Source organism: Miniopterus schreibersii (genome assembly GCF_964146895.1).
Source record: "Miniopterus schreibersii genome assembly, chromosome: 15".
NCBI lineage: Eukaryota > Metazoa > Chordata > Mammalia > Chiroptera > Miniopteridae > Miniopterus > Miniopterus schreibersii.
Genome location: NC_138115.1, coordinates 21349894 through 21367995, shown reverse-complemented (window position 1 = coordinate 21367995; position 18102 = coordinate 21349894). Strand labels below are relative to the sequence as shown.

General features: G+C 53.5%; 1 protein-coding gene across 3 annotated transcripts in view; it reads left to right on the top strand.

Moving 5' to 3' along the window:
• The window catches only part of ATP2B2 (ATPase plasma membrane Ca2+ transporting 2), a 166925-nt gene extending 149450 nt beyond the window's left edge, over positions 1-17475 (top strand). For 2 of the 3 annotated variants that reach the window (XM_081160201.1, XM_081160202.1), the window contains exons 19-23: positions 2711-2924; positions 4627-4838; positions 4992-5099; positions 7493-7675; positions 16622-17475. In XM_081160201.1, coding sequence (XP_081016327.1) covers positions 2711-2924; positions 4627-4838; positions 4992-5099; positions 7493-7675; positions 16622-16933 — 1029 coding nt within the window. In that variant the 3' untranslated portion in view covers positions 16934-17475. Of the gene's footprint in view, positions 1-2710; positions 2925-4626; positions 4839-4991; positions 5100-7492; positions 7676-9415; positions 9592-13572; positions 13628-16621 lie in introns of all 3 variants that reach the window. The other variant, XM_081160203.1, reaches the window with a different exon arrangement.
• Positions 17476-18102: the final 627 nt, after the last annotated feature.

Genomic DNA, 18102 nt, shown 5'->3' with positions numbered 1-18102 from the left:
GTGTCAGGTGAGGCCTATTTGCCTGGGTTCCTGAGCCAGTTGGGGGCAGTAGGAGGGAGTTGGGGACTCTGTGTCACTGGAAGAGGCAGTTGTCTGTCAGAATCTCAGTCTGGGTCTTGAGCAGCCCAGGGTCCTGAACCCAGAGTAAGCAAACCACAGGCCCCAACATCGGTGGCCTCCCTGCTCCCTCACCTGGCCCCATGCAGCAGGAAACAGTGATGATTTCCGTTTTACAGAGGCAGAAACTGAGCCTTAGAGTATGGACAGGCCGGGTACCTGCCATTTCTCCCGCAGCCTCCTGCCTCCTCCAAGGGCTGTCCAGGCTGGCCTGGAGAGGAAACAGGGGCATTCCAAGGCCTGGCCTCTCCTAGAGGCCTTATGGGCAGATAAATTCCTGCACACAGGAACCCCCAGACGCCCGGAGACCAGCACTGCCCCAAAGAGCTGTGTTGCCCTGGGAACACTGCTCCCCTCTGTTTTGTTCTGAGCCCTTGGGGATACGCATGGCAGTATTTAGTACCCAAGCCTTGAGAGTCAGCCTATGGGTTGGCCAAAGGGGTCCCTTCTATAGTGGTGCCTCGGTTTTCTAATGTAATCCGTTCCAGAAGACCGTTCAAGTTCTGAAACGTTGGAAAACTGAGGGATCAACAGCCGACACCTAGGCCTCAGGACCTTGCACTCAGTGGAAGCCGTGTGGCATGTTCGACTTCCGAGGCATGTTCGAAAACCGAAGCATTTACCTCTGGGTTTACCGCATTCGTAAACCAAAACATTTGTCATCAGAGACGTTTGAAAACCGAGATACCACTGTACTTTCAAGGGCCTTCTCTCCTGGTCTGTGGATTAGAAGCTCCCTCTAGTGGTGGCTTGGGGGACACTCCCACAGCGTGGCAACTCATACAAGGCTTCTTGGAGACCAACTGATGCCAGATGGGGAAACTGAGGTTCCAGGAAGACTATCAGTTTGCCTAAGATCTTAGATTAAGTTGGTGGCAGGGCCATGAAGACCTTGATGGGGAGATCCGGGGCCCTAACCCCAAGGTGCATGTAATCAGAGAAGGCTGATGGCAGGAAGAAGCTGAGGGGCATGGGGAGCATGGTGCGACTGTGCCAGGGCAGAGGTGGAGAGGTCGGCAGGAGGAGGGGCTGTGATAAATACCTAGAAGGTGAGTGAGTGTACAAGGTGCAGACAGGGGGGCCTCAGGAGGTACACGGAGAGGACAGAGGGATGAGGAACAGCTCATTTCAGGCTATTGGGCTTTCAGGGTCTGTGGGCTTCCTGGAGGTGTTTTCACCAGTGGATGAAGCTAAAGCCACAAGGAGAGGGCTGGGCTGGAAAAAGAGTGATGTGGGGGAGAGGTGGGGCCCCTGCAGCCAGGGGGCAGGTGTAGAAAGAGAACAGGGCCCAGGAAAGGGCCATGGGGAGCACAGATTTAAGAGGCAAGGGAAGCCCTGGCCAGTGTGGCTCAGTTGGTTGAGCATGCACCAGGAGGTTGCTGATTCGATCCCCAGTCGGGGCACATGCCCTGGCTGCAGGCTCCATCCCCGGTGTGGGGCATGCAGGAGGCAGCCGATCAATGTTGCTCTCACATCAGTGTTTCTCTCTCTCTCTCTCTCCCTCTCCCTAAAATCAATAAAAATATTTTTTCTTTAAAAAGAGGCAGGGGAAGAGGAGAAGCGCCCTGAGGAAGATGTGGAAGGAAAAGGAACATTCAGAGAGGAGACGGAGCATGAGGAGATGGGGGTCAGGGGTGCACGCAGGAGGCAGTGGCCAAACGCCACAGCGAGGCCAGTGAGATGGGGCTGGAAAATGGGTTCCTCAATTGTGCAAGTGAGGCAACTGGTGGCCTTGGGGAAAGGCATTTGGGGACATAGAGAGGCCAGAGGCCAGTTGCTGAAGACCGGGCACACGGGGGTGCAGGGAAGGAGGTGGACAAATGGGTTCAGCAACTTTGGGCAGAGCAGACTGCGTGGCACCATTGCGCAGAGCAGCGTGAATGTGTGGTCCCGGCCTCAGGCAGAGAGGTGGAAGGACCCGCCCCAGACTGTGGACGGTGGGATCCTATAGGTGGTACAATCACTGATGAGTTTTAGCTTCTGCTCTTCCTTACTTGCCCAAATTTTCTACCATGAAAATATGTTATGTTTAGAAGCATATATATATACACAATAATTGCTTAAGTCAAGGCGGGATAAAGTATAAAGAGAAATTGAATGGTAGTGAAAAGAAGACAGGGTCATAGGAACTGTTGGTAGAGAAGGAGAGACTCGAGCCATTGATAGTTGAGGGGAAAGAGGGAGGTGGAGGAGACAGGGATCTGTACAGGGGGAGGTCTTGACCTTAGCCTAGAGGTGAGACTCATGGAGGGGAAGAGGGAAGATAGCAGGCAAGGATGTGGCTAAATTTACCAGAAAGCGGAGAGCTGGTGGCCATCAGGCCTGGGGGAATCCAATTTTGTCCTTGGGGGAGAGAACAGCCAAAGTGGGCAGGTCTGGGCTGCTCTCCAGGGAAAGCCTCAGCGAACCTGCTCTGTGCTGCTCAGGAACCCAGGGGGCAGGCCAGCCAAGGCAGACCCACCAGGCAGAGCGGCCTCCAGGCTCCAGCAGGAAGCTGCTTAGACCTCAACAATGAGCCCCACACCAGGCACTTGGTGGCAGCAGGTGGGGCCGACCTTTCCGTGACAGCCTTCTCCATATTCACTGTCCCCAGGACTCCCCTCTGAAGGCCGTGCAGATGCTCTGGGTGAATCTCATCATGGACACGTTTGCCTCGCTGGCGCTGGCCACCGAGCCGCCCACCGAGACCCTGCTTCTGAGGAAGCCGTATGGCCGCAACAAGCCCCTCATCTCACGCACCATGATGAAGAATATCCTGGGCCACGCCGTGTACCAGCTTACCCTCATCTTCACACTGCTCTTTGTCGGTGAGTCCCCCACCCCACCTACTGGGGACACCATGGCCCAGCGTTCCGGATTCACACCCACCTTCCTGTTTGCCAATGGGGGATGGAGGGCCAGGGAGGTGAAGCTACCTGCTCAAAGTCACAGGGCAAGATATGGCTAGAGCCAGGCCCTGTCCTGCATTTGGCCAACCCCCAAACCAAGGCTTTTTCTACTGATGACAGCTCCAAACACTGAGTACACCCTGTGCATGCGAGGTGGTGCCCAAGTGCTGATGAACACCCCTCATGCCAGCCCCACAGGAGCCTGAGGCTCTTGGGGGAAGTGACTGGCCCCTTCCCTGGCCCATTCCCACACATTTTCGTTGCCCTGTGGAAGGTATCCTCAGCAAGCTTCCTCGAGGAAATGCCACACACCTGCCTACCCACCAATTAGTTCCACGACACTTTCACTTAGGTCGCCAACCACTCCATGAGGCAGGCACCTTGGCCCTGACCCCACGTTACAATGACAACGCCAAGCACAGAGAGGTGAGGTGACTTGCCCAAGGGCATGCAGTCTGAGGAGGAGCCTGGGCAAAGAACCAGGTCTGTCTGGGGCTAAGACTGGCCTGGTTTCCATGGGTGCTTCAGAGATGATCCAGACAAAGCCTACCCCTGGGTATTAGGTGAGGAAATAGAGGCCCAGAGAGAGGAAGAGGCTTGCCCATGGCCACACAGCAAGTCGGGGGCAGCCGGAGTCCCCAGCCTGAACAGGCTCCCTCCGTGTGAGCCTCCTCGAGCCGGACTTTCAGCGCCAAGGAGCGTTTGCCTTCAAAGTCCAGAGTACAGATGGGGGTGGGGTATGGATCCTGTCCCACAAAGGGCAGTCCTCTTCCATAAATTCCAAAGGTGATGTGTTGGCAGGACTGTTGTAAAGATTGCCATGAAAAGCCTTGGAGGAAGCCACAGGAAGGCAGAACTAGGAGAGACTCGCGGAGACACCTGTCAGGCTAGGGAGAGGAGAGACAGGCAGCCCCCTGGCTCACTTGCTGACTTCCCCACTTGAGCGCCTACCCTCGGTGGTCTTGGATTCAGCTAGACACCTCACTCTCAGGAAACCCCACAAACCCTCCTGGCACCACCTTACCTGGGCGTGCCATCAGCGGGTGCCCACACAATACCCCAGAGGCTACTGTGTCCTCCATGGTGTGACAGCTCAGCTGTAAGAGAACGCAGCAACATGGGTGGGTCGGGAGCCACCCTGGCCCAGAAGGCCCAGCCTCCATATAGGAATTGATATCTCTTATAATAGCCCCATGAGCTTCCAGAGGTCTCAGCAAGGGACATGCTCGGTTACAAAAAGCAGCACTTTGGGGGGAGCCCAAAGCCCTGGCTTCCCACCAGGTGTTCGTAGTTCACCCCCAGCCCTCCCAGTCCAGGTGAGTCTGTCAATAGGGGATCACTTTTTATAAGCAGTGTCCCCGGATAGCACAGCCAGCATTCTGCCTTTATCAGATTTCCTTAGAAAAGTGGAAGGAAGTTCATCAGGGTCTTTCTCCCCTAGAGAATAAAGGGTTTGGTTACCTCTTCACTCACACTGCAACCACCCAAGAGCACAGGCCTACCTGCCCCCGCCCCAGTGTCCAGATCTTGCCCCCACGTCTGGGCCGCTCACCCTGCTGCCGGGCCCAGCGTCCCCCCCACCCCAGCCCCCCCCCCAGCTCCCGCACTCTCGGCTCGGCAGGTGAGAAGATGTTCCAGATTGACAGTGGGAGGAACGCGCCCCTGCACTCGCCGCCCTCAGAGCACTACACCATCATCTTCAACACCTTCGTCATGATGCAGCTCTTCAACGAGATCAACGCCCGCAAGATCCACGGCGAGCGCAATGTCTTTGATGGCATCTTCCGGAACCCCATCTTCTGCACCATCGTGCTGGGCACCTTTGCCATCCAGGTAGCCAGGCTGCCACCTAACCTGGGTCGGGGTGGACAGTGGGCAGCTGGAGCCCCGCTGCGGTGCCTTTAGAGCCCAGGCCTCCGAGCTGGCCCCTGATGACCTGTCTCTCTGTCTGTGTCTGTCTCTGTCTCTGCTCCCTTTGACTTCCAGATAGTGATCGTGCAGTTTGGGGGGAAGCCGTTCAGCTGCTCTCCACTGCAGCTGGACCAGTGGATGTGGTGCATATTCATCGGGTTAGGAGAGCTCGTCTGGGGCCAGGTAAGTTACAGGAGGTGCCTCGCATTGGGAGAAGGGAAAGAGTATTGGCCAAGAAATCCAGGAGCCCCAGGAATGGGTCCCAGTTCTGCCAGGGACTTGTTGTGTGGCCCGGGACAAGGCCCTCCCTGTCTCTGGGCATCTGAGCAATGGGATTTGGCCCAGGTCCCAAATACTTGTCACTTTTGGGTATCATTACTGTGATTTTTGCCATATATCTAGGTACCACTAGTCCTATTATTTACTTAATATTTTCCTTCAATCACAACAGTTTTTTTAACTGAAATTTATTTCAAAACACAACTTTATATTACTAACATAAGTGGAAAATCAATATCACTTGTCATAAATAGAAGCTAACAAAAAAAATAATGTAATGAGAGCAATGTTATTAAACTCTAACTAGATGCCATGGCCCCCCAAGGCTCAGAGCCTAAAGGTGGCTAGTTGTTAAAAAGGGAGATTAGTGCTCTAGCAGGTTTTGCTCAGTGGTTAGAGCATCGGCCCATGCACTGAAGGGTCTCAGGTTCGATTCCAGTCAAGGGCTCGATCCCCAGCCCCGATTTGGGGCACATGTGGGAGGCAACCAATCGATGTGTCTCTCTCACATGGATATGGATATTTCTCTCTCTCTCTCTCCCCCTGCCATTCTCTCCGAAAAGCAATGGAAAAAATATCCTCTGGTGAGGGTTAAAAAAATGGGATTTGTTAAATGGTGTTTCTGATGGTGTTGTTGGGAGATTAGTAAATGGAGCGATACCAAGCAGAGGCTCCTTCAGAGGGCTCCTAGGGAACAAACTCTGCCAAGTGGCAGGCCTGATCCTCCTGGCTTTGGGGACCCTTGGGCTGGATGCTCTGTAGGGGACCTTCTATCTACGACCCCAGAACATTCTCCCACCAGTTCTCTTTCCTGCTGTTTCCCAAGTTCCCGGGATACACACACACCCATCACAGTGCGCACAATTTGCAGCTCAAAGGCTCCTGACCAGGATGTGGTCCTTGTGAGACACACCGGAGCCAGATCCTGGGCCAAAGGGGCTTTATCCCTAGGTGCTCTGTCATCCAGGCAGGGGGCACCAGTGGGCCTGAGACAATGTTCTTGCCTCTAGGCTGTCCCCATGCTTGAGTGGGACATTTCAGTGACAGAGATTAACTAGAAGATAAAGACAAAAAAAGAGGAAAGTTTAGTTTTATTCAAAAGAAACTTCTTTAAACTTCAGGGCTTCTTTGGAGACTTGATAAACTAGATTTGACTGAGCAACCCTCTTCCCTGGGCACCCTCAGGACCAGACCTTTTTTTTTTTTTTTTTTTTTTGGTTAATACTCACCCAAGGATATTTTTTTCATTGCTTTTAGCGAAAATGGAAGGGAGGGAGGAAGGAAGGGCAAGAGAGAGACACATCGATTGGTTGCCCCCCAAACATGCCCCACCCGGGGCTGGGATGAACCCGCAACCCAGGTACCTGCCCCGAACCAGGAATCGAACCCGTGACCCTTCCATTCACAGGCAATGCTCTAGCCACTGAGCAACACCAGCCAGGGCAGGGCCAAGCCATCTTTATCCCACTGGGGCCCACACCCTTAGAGAGGTCCAAGTGTCTGGGTGAGCAGACTCCTAATGCCTAAGGACAATGCCAGCAGGCAATGCGTACCTGAAACTCCTAGGGAACCCCTGAGGCTGAGCGTCCAGGCCAGCCCCTGTCTGTCCCTACAGGAGACGCAAGGGGCCTCTGACCTCTGACACCTCAGCTTCCTCATAGGGCCTGCCTCTCAAGCTTCAGCCCCAAGGACAAACCCTTGGGAGGAAGAGTAAGAATGAAGGTGCACCCTCTTCTCATGGCGCTTCCTCTTGTTGGGAAGGCAGCCATTCTGAGTCCCCAAATTGGCACTCCCCAGGGCACCCAGGCCCTGAGCCCTGTTGCTCATGTTGGGTACCCAGGACCCAGTGACCTCAGGAAGAGTGAGCTCAGAAGCCTGAGGGCCAGCCAGGCTCATGCATGGCAACTTACACAAGCCATCTCACTTAACCCTCTAGCCCTGAGAATTGCCTTCAGCTTTACAGATGGGAAAACCAGAGCTCCAAGAGGTTAAATGACTTGCCCAGTGACTTGTCACATGTCCAGTGAGGTCTGTATTCAAAGTCACATCTGCCCAATTCCTAAAAGTCAAGATTTTCCACTATGTCCCCCTGACTCTGGATGAGTGAATGAATTAAAAAACAAATTAATAAGAGATTTAAAGATTGAATTGGGATGAGTTAAGGAACGAGTTGAACATGTAACTAGGTAATTGGGTCAGAGGAGGGGGAAGTTGGGAGAACAAGGAGGGGGAGCAGGGAGGGAAGGAGGCTGACTGAGGGACAGCCCCCATTGCTGATGTGGCTGGGTCCCCTGCAGGTCATCGCCACCATCCCAACCAGCAGGCTCAAGTTCCTCAAGGAGGCGGGCAGGCTCACGCAGAAGGAGGAGATTCCCGAGGAGGAGCTCAACGAGGACGTGGAGGAGATAGACCACGCCGAGCGAGAGCTGCGGCGGGGCCAGATCCTATGGTTCCGAGGCCTGAATCGGATCCAGACCCAGGTACAGGAGGCTCCCAGGGCTGGGCCCACGGCTGGCCGGGCGGGCAGGTGATGGAGATGTACGTGCTCCATACCACCTCCCAGGGCCCCAGAGGTCAGCGTCCTGCTCTCACCACCTCACCCACTTTTTATACACCCACACTCCTCACACACACCCTTGAGTGGCTGCTAAAGAAACAGTGGCTTCCCCAGGAATGTCCTGCATTACCTTCTCGGCCAGCAAGGGGTCAGACTGGGGTATACAGGGGGTTGCCTCTGAGACCAGGGGAGGGGTTGACCCTGAGAGCTGAGGTGAGTGAGGGGCTGCTGGGGGGACTGGGATCAGAGCTTCAGGGCAACTTCAGGGCAGCCTTGTGCTGTCCCTCCTGGTAGCTGGAGACTGGTCTCCATGAGGCCAGGATAGCAACCTCAGGCCAGGGTTGGCCCCAGGTTCTCCCGGGGCCAGGGACCTGTGAGGTCCGGGGGCTTACACACATTCACGCACATCCTGTTCCTCCACAGTGGGCTTCCAGGTTTCCCCATGTTTCCCCAGGTTTCTTCCAGGAAGCTCCAAGGAGCAAAGCTTGGTTTTCCCCATGCACACACAGACACACATGCACCAAAGACACCTGCAGAGCACACGTGTAGGATGTCTATCCAGCCAGAGGCAGGCTTCTTCCCCAGCACAGAGACTGCGTGGCTGCCCCATGCCATGCAGCCCTCCCCCCACACACTGCAGGCTCTCACGGGAGCCAGCCCCTCTGCCTGGGTTGGGGTTATAGTTCACATCATACTTTCACAGCCCCATGAAATGAGGATCAGAGGAGCCTATGTAACTAAGAAAGGGTCAGTCCCTTACCCAGAACACCTGGGAGAGCTGCACCTGGCAAGTTCATGCCACAGTGCACTGTCCCAAACATCATTTCATTGGCCTCACAGCCCCCTGAGAGGTAGGTATGCCTCCTCCAGTTTTAGAGGTGACTGGGGTTCAGAAGACAGCCCTTTCCAAGAGCTGGGGTGGAGACAGAATCAGGTTTCAGACCCATTGCCACCTGATGCAGCCTGGGCTCTCCTCCCTGGCAAGAACTTGGCACCCAGCCTGTTGGTGCACATGGCCCTGGTGCTGTCACCAACCTGGCCACAAAGCCTTTTGGAGGTCTGCAGATTGCAGAACACCGGGACTGTAGTTTCTTGAGTGGACACAAGTGCCTACCCAGCCTGGCTCTTAGGGAACACTAACGTGGGCCAGGTGCTTTCCACTCACAGAATACCCTGCCAGGTAGGTGCCTCTGCCTTGAAACTACACTCAAAGAGGTGACTTGCCCAAAGTCGCCTAGCTCGTAAGTGGCACAGCCAAGATTTGGGCCAAGATCTGTCCACCCAGAGCCCCCACCATACCACTCAGGCTCCACGCCTGGCCCCAAGTGGGGCTAAGCTCCCCTCTTGCTTCCAAACACCATGTTTAACCGCCCCCAGCCCCCAGCCCCCAGCCCCCAGCCCAGCCCACTGGCCCCTGAGCCACTAGAGCAGAACAAAGGCCAGGCCCTTGTGTCCTCCCTGGGACTCTAGGCCTGCAGATGGGCCAGAACTGAGCAGACATCTTTCAGAGCCTCGGAGTGTGTCTGATACTTTTTGTTTTGATTTCGGTGACGTTGTCATTGTTGCCGTGGCTGCGGCTGTTCTCGTGGCATTGCGCCTGTCAGTCGTGTAGCTGTTGTGTTCGTTCTTCTCGCAACTTGTCTCGTTCTCTCCTCCGTTGCAGATTGAAGTAGTCAATACTTTCAAGAGCGGGGCCTCCTTTCAGGGGGCCCTGCGGAGACAGTCCTCCGTCACCAGCCAGAGCCAGGACGTAGCCAATCTCTCTAGCCCTAGTCACGTGTCGTTGTCCAATGCTCTTTCCTCTCCGACCAGCCTTCCTCCTGCTGCAGCTGGGCGTGAGTGTGAATCCTTACCGCCTCGGGCACCACCGACGCTAGTGCCGGGCGGGCAGGCGGGCAGGGGCTGGGGCACCAAGGACATGGGGGGCAGCCAGTCATGGTTAGGCCCAGGGGACTGAGGGGCCACAGTTATTCAGAAGACCATAGCCAGCAATAGGGTGGCAGGGTCAGCTGGGGTCAGAGTTAGGGGTTACTACCAGTCAGAGGGTCGTGAGGGTCACAGGTGACCAAAAAGTCTGGGTCAGTCAAGGGATCATCATTGGTCAGGAAGATTTCAGTAATTAAATGTCCCACTGCACTACAAGGTCACAGCAGCCAAAGTGGAGCAGTCAGCCAGGGAGACACAAGGTGTCCCAGTCTAGGGTCATACTCAGTCACAAAAAGCCTCACTCACGAGGATAAGGGTCAGAGTTGGCCAGGAGGTTACAGTCTGCAGTCAAAGTCAGGCAAAGGTTACCATGGGTCAAGGCCCTCAGAGGTCACGGTCCATCAGAGTGCGGTCCAGCCAAGAAAGGTGTCACTGTGGGTCAGAGGTCACAGCCAATCTGGATCCCCAAGGAGATCACAATCTGGCGGCCCTGCCCCAGTGGTTCGGAACCCTCTGCCCTCTCTCCTTGCACACCTAACAGCATCAGCTGCCTCACATACAGTATTCCCTGCATGCTGAAGGTCTGACCCCGTCCTAGAAGAGACGAGGCCCCTAACTCATTCAGCCTACTTCAGGTAGAAAGCAGCGGGCCTTGGCTGGGTGCCAGAACTGAGGGATCCGGTCTAACCCTGAGCTTCCTGCCCTCCTTCCCTGAGAGACAGCCTGACCCCTCCATCATCTCCCTCCTGCCAAACTCATCTCCTCACGCCACCACTTTTGACCTGGGTCTCTCATCTCTGACCTTGTCTAGATCTTTCTGAATCCCTATGGCTTCAGGTCCTAGAGGGAACAAGAAGTCTCTATTTACCACCAGCCTTCCTTTCCTTGTTTCCAGTCAGCCTCTCCCAAACTGCAGGGGAGCCCTATCCTGATCTCAGATCTCCACAGTGCGTTCGCTTAGCCAGCCCTTGGACTCCTTTGAGGAGGAATAGACTACAGACCTCATCTCTTGGTACTTTATAAGGTGCCTCTACCCCCATCCAAACACAGAACACCCATAACTGAGCAGGAGAGGACCTGTGTGCTAGGTGGGAACTATGCCATCTGAGTCCTCGGCAGGGGTTGCAAGCCACAGAGAGCCTGCTGATGACATATGCTCATGTCCCACGGCCTTTCAGTGGATGCAGTCCTGCCAGAAATGCATGATGGCAGGAAGGATGCAGAAAAGGTGGAAAAGCCCCTCCTCGTTCATCATTAGCACAAAACCACAGTAACGGGGAGGCCACACTAGCCAAGGTGAAGCGCAGATGTTTTGTTTTGTTTTAATCTTCACCCAAGCATATTTTTACCATTGCTCTTCAGAGAGAACGGAAGGGGGAGAGAGAGAGAGAGAGAGAGAGAGAGAGAGAGAGGGAGAGAGAGAAACATCGATGTAAGAGAGGCACATCAATTGGTTCCCTCCTCCATGTACCCTGACCTGGGCCAGGGATAGAGCCTGCAACCGAGGTATGTGCCCTGGGCTGGAATCGAACCTGGAACCCTTCGGTCCGAGGGCCAGCACTCTAACCACTGAGCCAAACCAGCCATGGCGAAGTGCCGAAGTATTTGAGCAGACAGTGTCCAGAGTCACATTTCCATGAGGTATCCTGCCTCCCCTCCCCTTTGGTTCCTGCCACCCTTCCCGGTGACACCTGCACCCCTCTGCCTCGGTCTCACCGCCAGAAGTCTAGCTTCTGAGTGCACACTCGGTTCTTTGTCCCATCTTGGCTCAGTCTCCTTCTCAAAGCGTGTGCTTTGCACCGGCCACAAAAGAGCCTCCCTGGCATTCCTGCCCGCAGCCTTTGAACGCCTTCCCTTGGTTTATCACCCTCCTCTTGGCAGTCACAGTCCAGAAAAAAGAGCTCAGTCATCTCAGACCTTGGCGAGTGAATTCTCATCTTTTCTCCTGTCATTTATAAAACCATTCAATAAGGCTGGTCCTGGGACAGGCAGTCCTTAGCACTTCTCCTTCAGAGAAATGCCCATTTCTGCCTACTCTTCACTTCCCATCTCTAAGCCAATCTCCTTCCAGGCCAGATTGATTCCCCTTTATCCCACAGAGACCCCAACTTTGGAACAGCCTTTGAAAAGAAGCCTGTAGGCCTTAACCCTTCATTCTTTCAGTGACCCAAAGGGGCTGGTCAGGCACAACTCCCTGCCCCAGCCACCACCTTGCCTCTCCCCTAGAATCATGCCTCCTTAAGAATCTTGCATTCCTACCCTCTATTGTAGAATCCAGCCTGGGTCCCTTATTGGATCCTTTCTTGGGCATATGGTCTCAAAAAGAGCCTGACTGTCCCCCAGGGTACTGGTTCCAAAGGGATCACAACCTCTGTGGTTTCAACACAGTCACAATGCAAACTCTAAATAAATATCCCCTAGTTCCTCTTTTGCTGAAATCATTTCTTTAGCAATGTCACATGCTCTGGTCTCCCAGGACTCTGAGGGCCCTCTAGTCACCAGGCAGGGTCCCCTCAGAAGCCAAAGGCTTTCTTCCCATGGGAAGTGTGGAGCAGGTAGCTGGGAAGTAAGATGGGGCGAGGTGAATCCGTGAGCTGCCACCTGCCCCTCTGAACAGGGTCCTCTTCCTGGGGGCTCTCCAGCAGAGAAGGGTGGCCATGTGCAGGCTGAGTCAAAAACACCTAGGGTCTGCATGCTCTGACAGGAGTCACCCACTGTCCCCTGGGCTATCAAGAGCTGGCTACAAAGGCCAGGGGCAGGGCAGTGTATGCTTGGGCTGAGTTCTGACTCATGACATTGGGGTGAGGAGTCCCCTACCACATCACACATCTGTCTCCCAGCACCTCTGTGAGATGGAGGGCCCCAGGTAAACAAATGTATGCAGTGTCAGGACAGTCCCATCAGACTGGCATCTGAAATGTTCAGGAGGGAACTCTGGTCTGCTCTCTTGCTTTCCTCTCCTGACTTACTCAAAAATGAGTTTGTTCTCCCCCCCCCCAGAAACTTAATAACACACCCCTAATGCCTTATACTTGAGCTCCACTCACATCTTCCCAAGCAGTTGCCTACATCCAGTTCACAAATGCCTCAACTGAAATAGGAGGAGGGAGGATCTGCCAATACATCCATTTAATTAAGAAATACACAGGCTCAGAGAAGTGGACTGACTTGCTCAAAATTACACAGCAAGTGAGTGGCAAGAGATCTGACTGCAGAGTCCCTCATTTTTCCTACCACCCCCAGACAAGCCCACAGACCTGGAGCCCACAGAGGTTGAATTTCCTTTCTGGAACCAGTACCCACACCCACAGCCTCATCCAGCAAAAAAGAGCCAATCCTCTGAGGTCCAGAGCCCAGGGAAGTTGTTTTCTGCTTGAATCTCACCAGGCTGGCAGGGGCAGGGAGAAGGGCCCCTTCCCACTGGTGATCAAGGACAGATCAGCATTCAGCTCTCTGATCTAAGGCCAAGCTGCACAGCCCCTCTGCCTATTCCCCTCAATTCCTAACCCATCTCAAGCCCGCTTTGTACTTAGCAAGTTTGTAGCAGGCTCTGTGTTCATCAGTGAAAGTCCTGCTCCTTCAAACCAACCAAGCCACGAGCATCAGACGTCTACCCCCAGGACCAGCCACTGTCTGGACACTGCCCCTGCTAGAGAGGCCTGTCCTACTCCCACTTCCCCTTCAGACTCTGGGTTCCGAGGACGGCTAGGGCAAGGAGTGTGCATCTCTTGGGGGTGGGGGGTGTAGGGAAGGAAAGAGAGCTGGACCTCTCGTTAGCATGTTGGTAACTAGTTTAGTGCAGCCTTGGGTTGTCGAGAAAAATGGCTTGCTTCTGGGGAGGGGGGACCCTAGACCTCTCTGCTTTCTGAATATTCCATGTGTTTGTTTCCCTAGAGGGCTAGAGAACCCTGGACACAGAGTTCAGCAAGAGAGAGTGAAATTAAAAGAGGTTGTGAGTCTTTAACCTTGAGCCTGAAATGAATGTGAATCAATCCCAGACTCTTGGCTTCCTTGAAGCCGGGTAAACATTCGAGTATGTGGAACCGTCCCAGACCAGGGCCTCTGCATTTCCTCAGAGCCCTCCCGCTCCCTTTGTGCTGATGAAACCAAAACGCCTAAAACCTCTCTTTCCCTCGACCGCACACTCAGTGCGGCTCGTACGACAAACCCCATCTTCAGGGTAGGCAGGAAGGGGAGATGGAAGAGCTTTTTTTCTTCCCATATTTTTTTCCATTTCAGCCGCGGAGAGAACCGAAGTGGAGACTTGAGATGGCCGTGGCGGGGTGTCCCGAAAAGTTTTGTCCCCACAGTCTTGTCCAGAGCAGTTCATTCTTTCTGTTGTCTCCATGCCAGGGGGAGGGTAAGGGGCCTGCATCTCATTGTGTGTCGTCCCCTCTGCGTTGTCAGTCACATGACAGGGTCCTGCCACCATCCCTCCTCCTCCACCAGGCGCTCCGGCTGGAATCTTATTACAGTTCTGCCTCAGAACATTCTGGGCACTAGACTGAGCAGCTACGATGATAATTAATATTCCCATTTTAAAGATAAGAAAACTGAGGCCTGCAACACCTTTTTTGTTATTTTCGCTTAATCGAGGGTGTAATGGCTTATCAGGAGACCAGAATATTTAATAACCTCTACAGAGCCACAAATACGAAAACTAGGGAGAAAGACATCTGAGGGCAGCCAAATGGCCATCGCGGAGCGCCAGCACTAATGCAGAGTCTGGCTGGCCCTCACTCAGCACCTGAGGCCTCTTATTTAAAGCACGATTCCAATAGGCAAGGTTCCCTGGAGTCCCCAGCCCACAGCACATAGAAGGAGAGGGACAGAGATGCTTTTGAGAAGACAAGGGAAAGATACCAAAGGAGAGGAACTTTTTTAAAAAAATTATAAATATATTTTTATTGACTTTTGAGAGAGAGAGGAAGGGAGAGGGAGAGAGCAACATCGATGATGAGAGAAACATCCATCGATCGGCTGCCTCCTGCACGCCCCCTGGTGGGGATCGAGCCTGCAACCCTGGCGTGTGCCATGACTGGGATTGGAACCAGCCACCTCTTGGTGCATGGGACAACGGTCAATCCATTGAGCCACACTGGCCGGGCCAAAGGAGAAGAACTTTTTTTAAAAAATCAAAACTGTGGGATCTTATACAAGACCAAAAAGATTCTTGACACCGTTCAATTCTTCCCTGTGTACTCTAAATTAAAAGGCAGAGGAGCATATGATGTGCTCTAGGAAGACTCCCCTCTGAAATAGTAAACCCTGAGCTATAACACTTAAAACTGTCAGCCATAGACTTCAAGAAAATTTATTTTCATGGACAGGCTTTCTCTACCTGTGCCCCACCAACGAGCTGCCCCTGGGTTTACTGAGAGCTCCACAAATCCTGGGTCTGCGAGGGCCTTGTCCTGTCCTCTGCCCTTCACAGGCCTGTGGTGTGGGAGCAGCCACTGCTCTGCAGAGAAGGCCAAGTAGGGTCCCCTCAGGACCACAACCCCCTTGGCTGAGGCTCTGCTCCTTGGAGGCAATGCTGCCGCCTTGTCCCCACCCCCAATCCCCCGCCACTGGCTCCACTGTGAGGGGGGGCTGGGAAAAGAAAAGGAAGCACCTTTGTCCCGAGTCCCCTCAGTCCCTTGAGATAACAGTTATGGCTCCCGCTCCTGGGAGTCCAACAGAGGGACCCATCCCTTCAAAGCGAGGGTCCTGTTCCTCTGCACCCTCCAAGACAGGACAGAGGATGGCCAGTGAGGGCGTGTGGCTCACCCACTGTCACAGGACCAGAAGTGACAGAGCCAGGACTCAGACTCCAAGGCCAGTTCTCTTTCCACTAGCCCAGAGGACGCAATGCCCCACCTTCTTCATTCTTCAGAGAACCATAGCTTCCAGCTGAGACACAGAAAATGAAAGAACTTGCTAGATTGAGCTCAGTTCCACACCCCCTTAGGGTTCCACCCAGGGCTGGGTTTGACCATCTGATTCTGGCCTCATTTTTTGGTTTTGTATTTTCAAAGCACAAATAAATCAATTACCCCAGGAAATAAGGGACCCCAAAGCCAAGTCCAATGGCTGGCCAGGGCTTTGAGTCAATACTCGAGTGTTTACCTCCCAAATGCATGAAGGAAAGAAACGTTGGGTACAAACGACCTCCGTTCACATTGTCCAGGCTTCCAAGTGCAGCGTGTGTCTGTCTGTGTGCTGTGTGGTTCCCGACCCCCACCGTGGCATGCTCCCGCTCCCGAATGTCGTCGGCCCGCCAGCTCCTTCGTGCTTTCTGGCTGCCTCTGCTCTGCACCCCAGAAAGCCCTGAGTTGGCTTCGGTTTGCTTTGCTGCCTCCGGTTTGATGTTCCTGTTCTCTGTTTGGCCCTCGTGTGTCTTCTCTCATCCCTGTTCATCCATCTGTCTCTCCTTTCTGTTCCTTTTCTGTTTGCGACATGTTATCTGTTCCATGTGGGATGGTTTCTTAACTGCGTGTGGTTTTTTTAAGATTAATTTTTTTAAAAAATAGCCTCTCCTCCTTCCTATTCCGTTCCCACCTGGCCCATTCCCCTTCCGCATGGTGGACCCTGCTTTAAAGTTCACAGGGCTCAGTCTCTCCCTAGGTCTGGGTGCCTGCGGAGTGGACTGTGCTTCCTCTGACCACTGTTCCCATCACCTCTGATGGGGCTTGACTCCTCCTGTCCTAATATCGTAGTTTCGACCAAAACCAAAGCAATGTTAAAAACCTCATGGACGCATATAACCTGAGCCCCTCTTCCAGCCTTCCCTCTCCTGTCCATGCTCATAACACCCAGAGACTGTGGATTCCGGCCACCTGCTGTGCCCTAACCCCTCTCCCACCTGACCCTCCTCCAAGCCCCCCAGAGCTTGGCCCACACATGCACACGCACGTGCACACGCACCAGGGCACCGCTTCTCACCCCTGTGCTTCCCTTGCAGATCCGCGTCGTGAAGGCGTTCCGTAGCTCTCTCTACGAAGGTCTAGAAAAGCCTGAGTCTCGAACCTCCATCCATAACTTCATGGCTCATCCTGAATTCCGGATCGAAGATTCACAGCCCCACATCCCCCTCATCGACGACACCGACCTGGAAGAAGATGCCGCGCTCAAGCAGAACTCGAGCCCGCCGTCATCGCTCAACAAAAACAACAGCGCCATCGACAGCGGGATCAACCTGACGACCGACACGAGCAAATCAGCTACCTCTTCAAGTCCAGGGAGCCCCATCCACAGCCTGGAGACGTCGCTTTAGCCGAGGACCCCACCGCCACCCACCTCCCGGGCACCCATCCATCCAGGCACCCAAGTCACTCAAGCAGCAACGAGCAACAGGAAACCAAATACTGGCGAGAAAACCGACATTTCCACCCAACAGACCCTTTTTCTGGCTGCGATGCTGTTTGAACTCTTTTCACTTTGAGGCAAGGGGCGGGGTCCCCTCGGGGCTTACGGGAGTGAGCGGTTTTCCCAGAACAAGCCCCTGGGGCTCCCGCCCACACGTGGACCAGCCATGCACCCGCCCAGCCGCCATGTCCCTGCATGAATGTACTGTACACTTCCAGTCCTCCCCTTGTTTGGTTTTGGGGGTTGGGGGAGGGTTTTTTGGTTTTTTTTCTTAGGCGGGAACTGCAAACAGACTCTTTTCTGAGACTATTTATCCAATCCACTGGTCTGTGAGTTTTTGAAATGCTTGCAAAGCATGGTCTCAGTTGTATAGGTTAATTTAACAACTTTTTGAAGTTGCAGAGCTTAACTCGCCTAGTAGATTTGCACCAATGGAACCGAAGAACTTCATAGACACTCACAAGGTTATATCCATTTCTTTATATCTATATCAACGTATACTTATTCAAGGCTGTATACGTCCATATAGATAGGTAGATATATATATATATATAAATATATATACATGGATATATAAAATTTCTTTGCCGGCATGTTGCCTTGTTTCCGCTTAAATTGCTCTATTTTAACTTATTTATGTCCTAAAAGAAGAATGTAATTTGTTTACAAACCTGTAGATAATGTCTTTGGCTATTTGTATGGTTTAAGAACACTGGTGGCTGAGATGCTGTAAAAACAGCTCAGCCCAACAGACACTTCCCTGGATTGCATCCTTGATGTTTTACGATAGCCATGCTCTGATTTTTGCCTGCTACTTCCGTTCAATAATGTCACTACCACAGGAGGCGCAGGCAGGAGCCAGATGTCACCAAGTATCCATCCTGAGGGCTTTAACACCGGCTCGCGCTCCGTAGACGAAGGGAGAGGAGAGAGAAGGCTTCCCGGCTCGCAGCGCCAGTGGCCGTCCCCCCCGAGGGTGACACATTCACAAAGGACTTGTTGAAGACTTTTCTCTCAATGAAACTCGCTTGGGTTTACCAGGAGCATTTCAAAAAGAGGTTCTCTTTGGCACTGTCT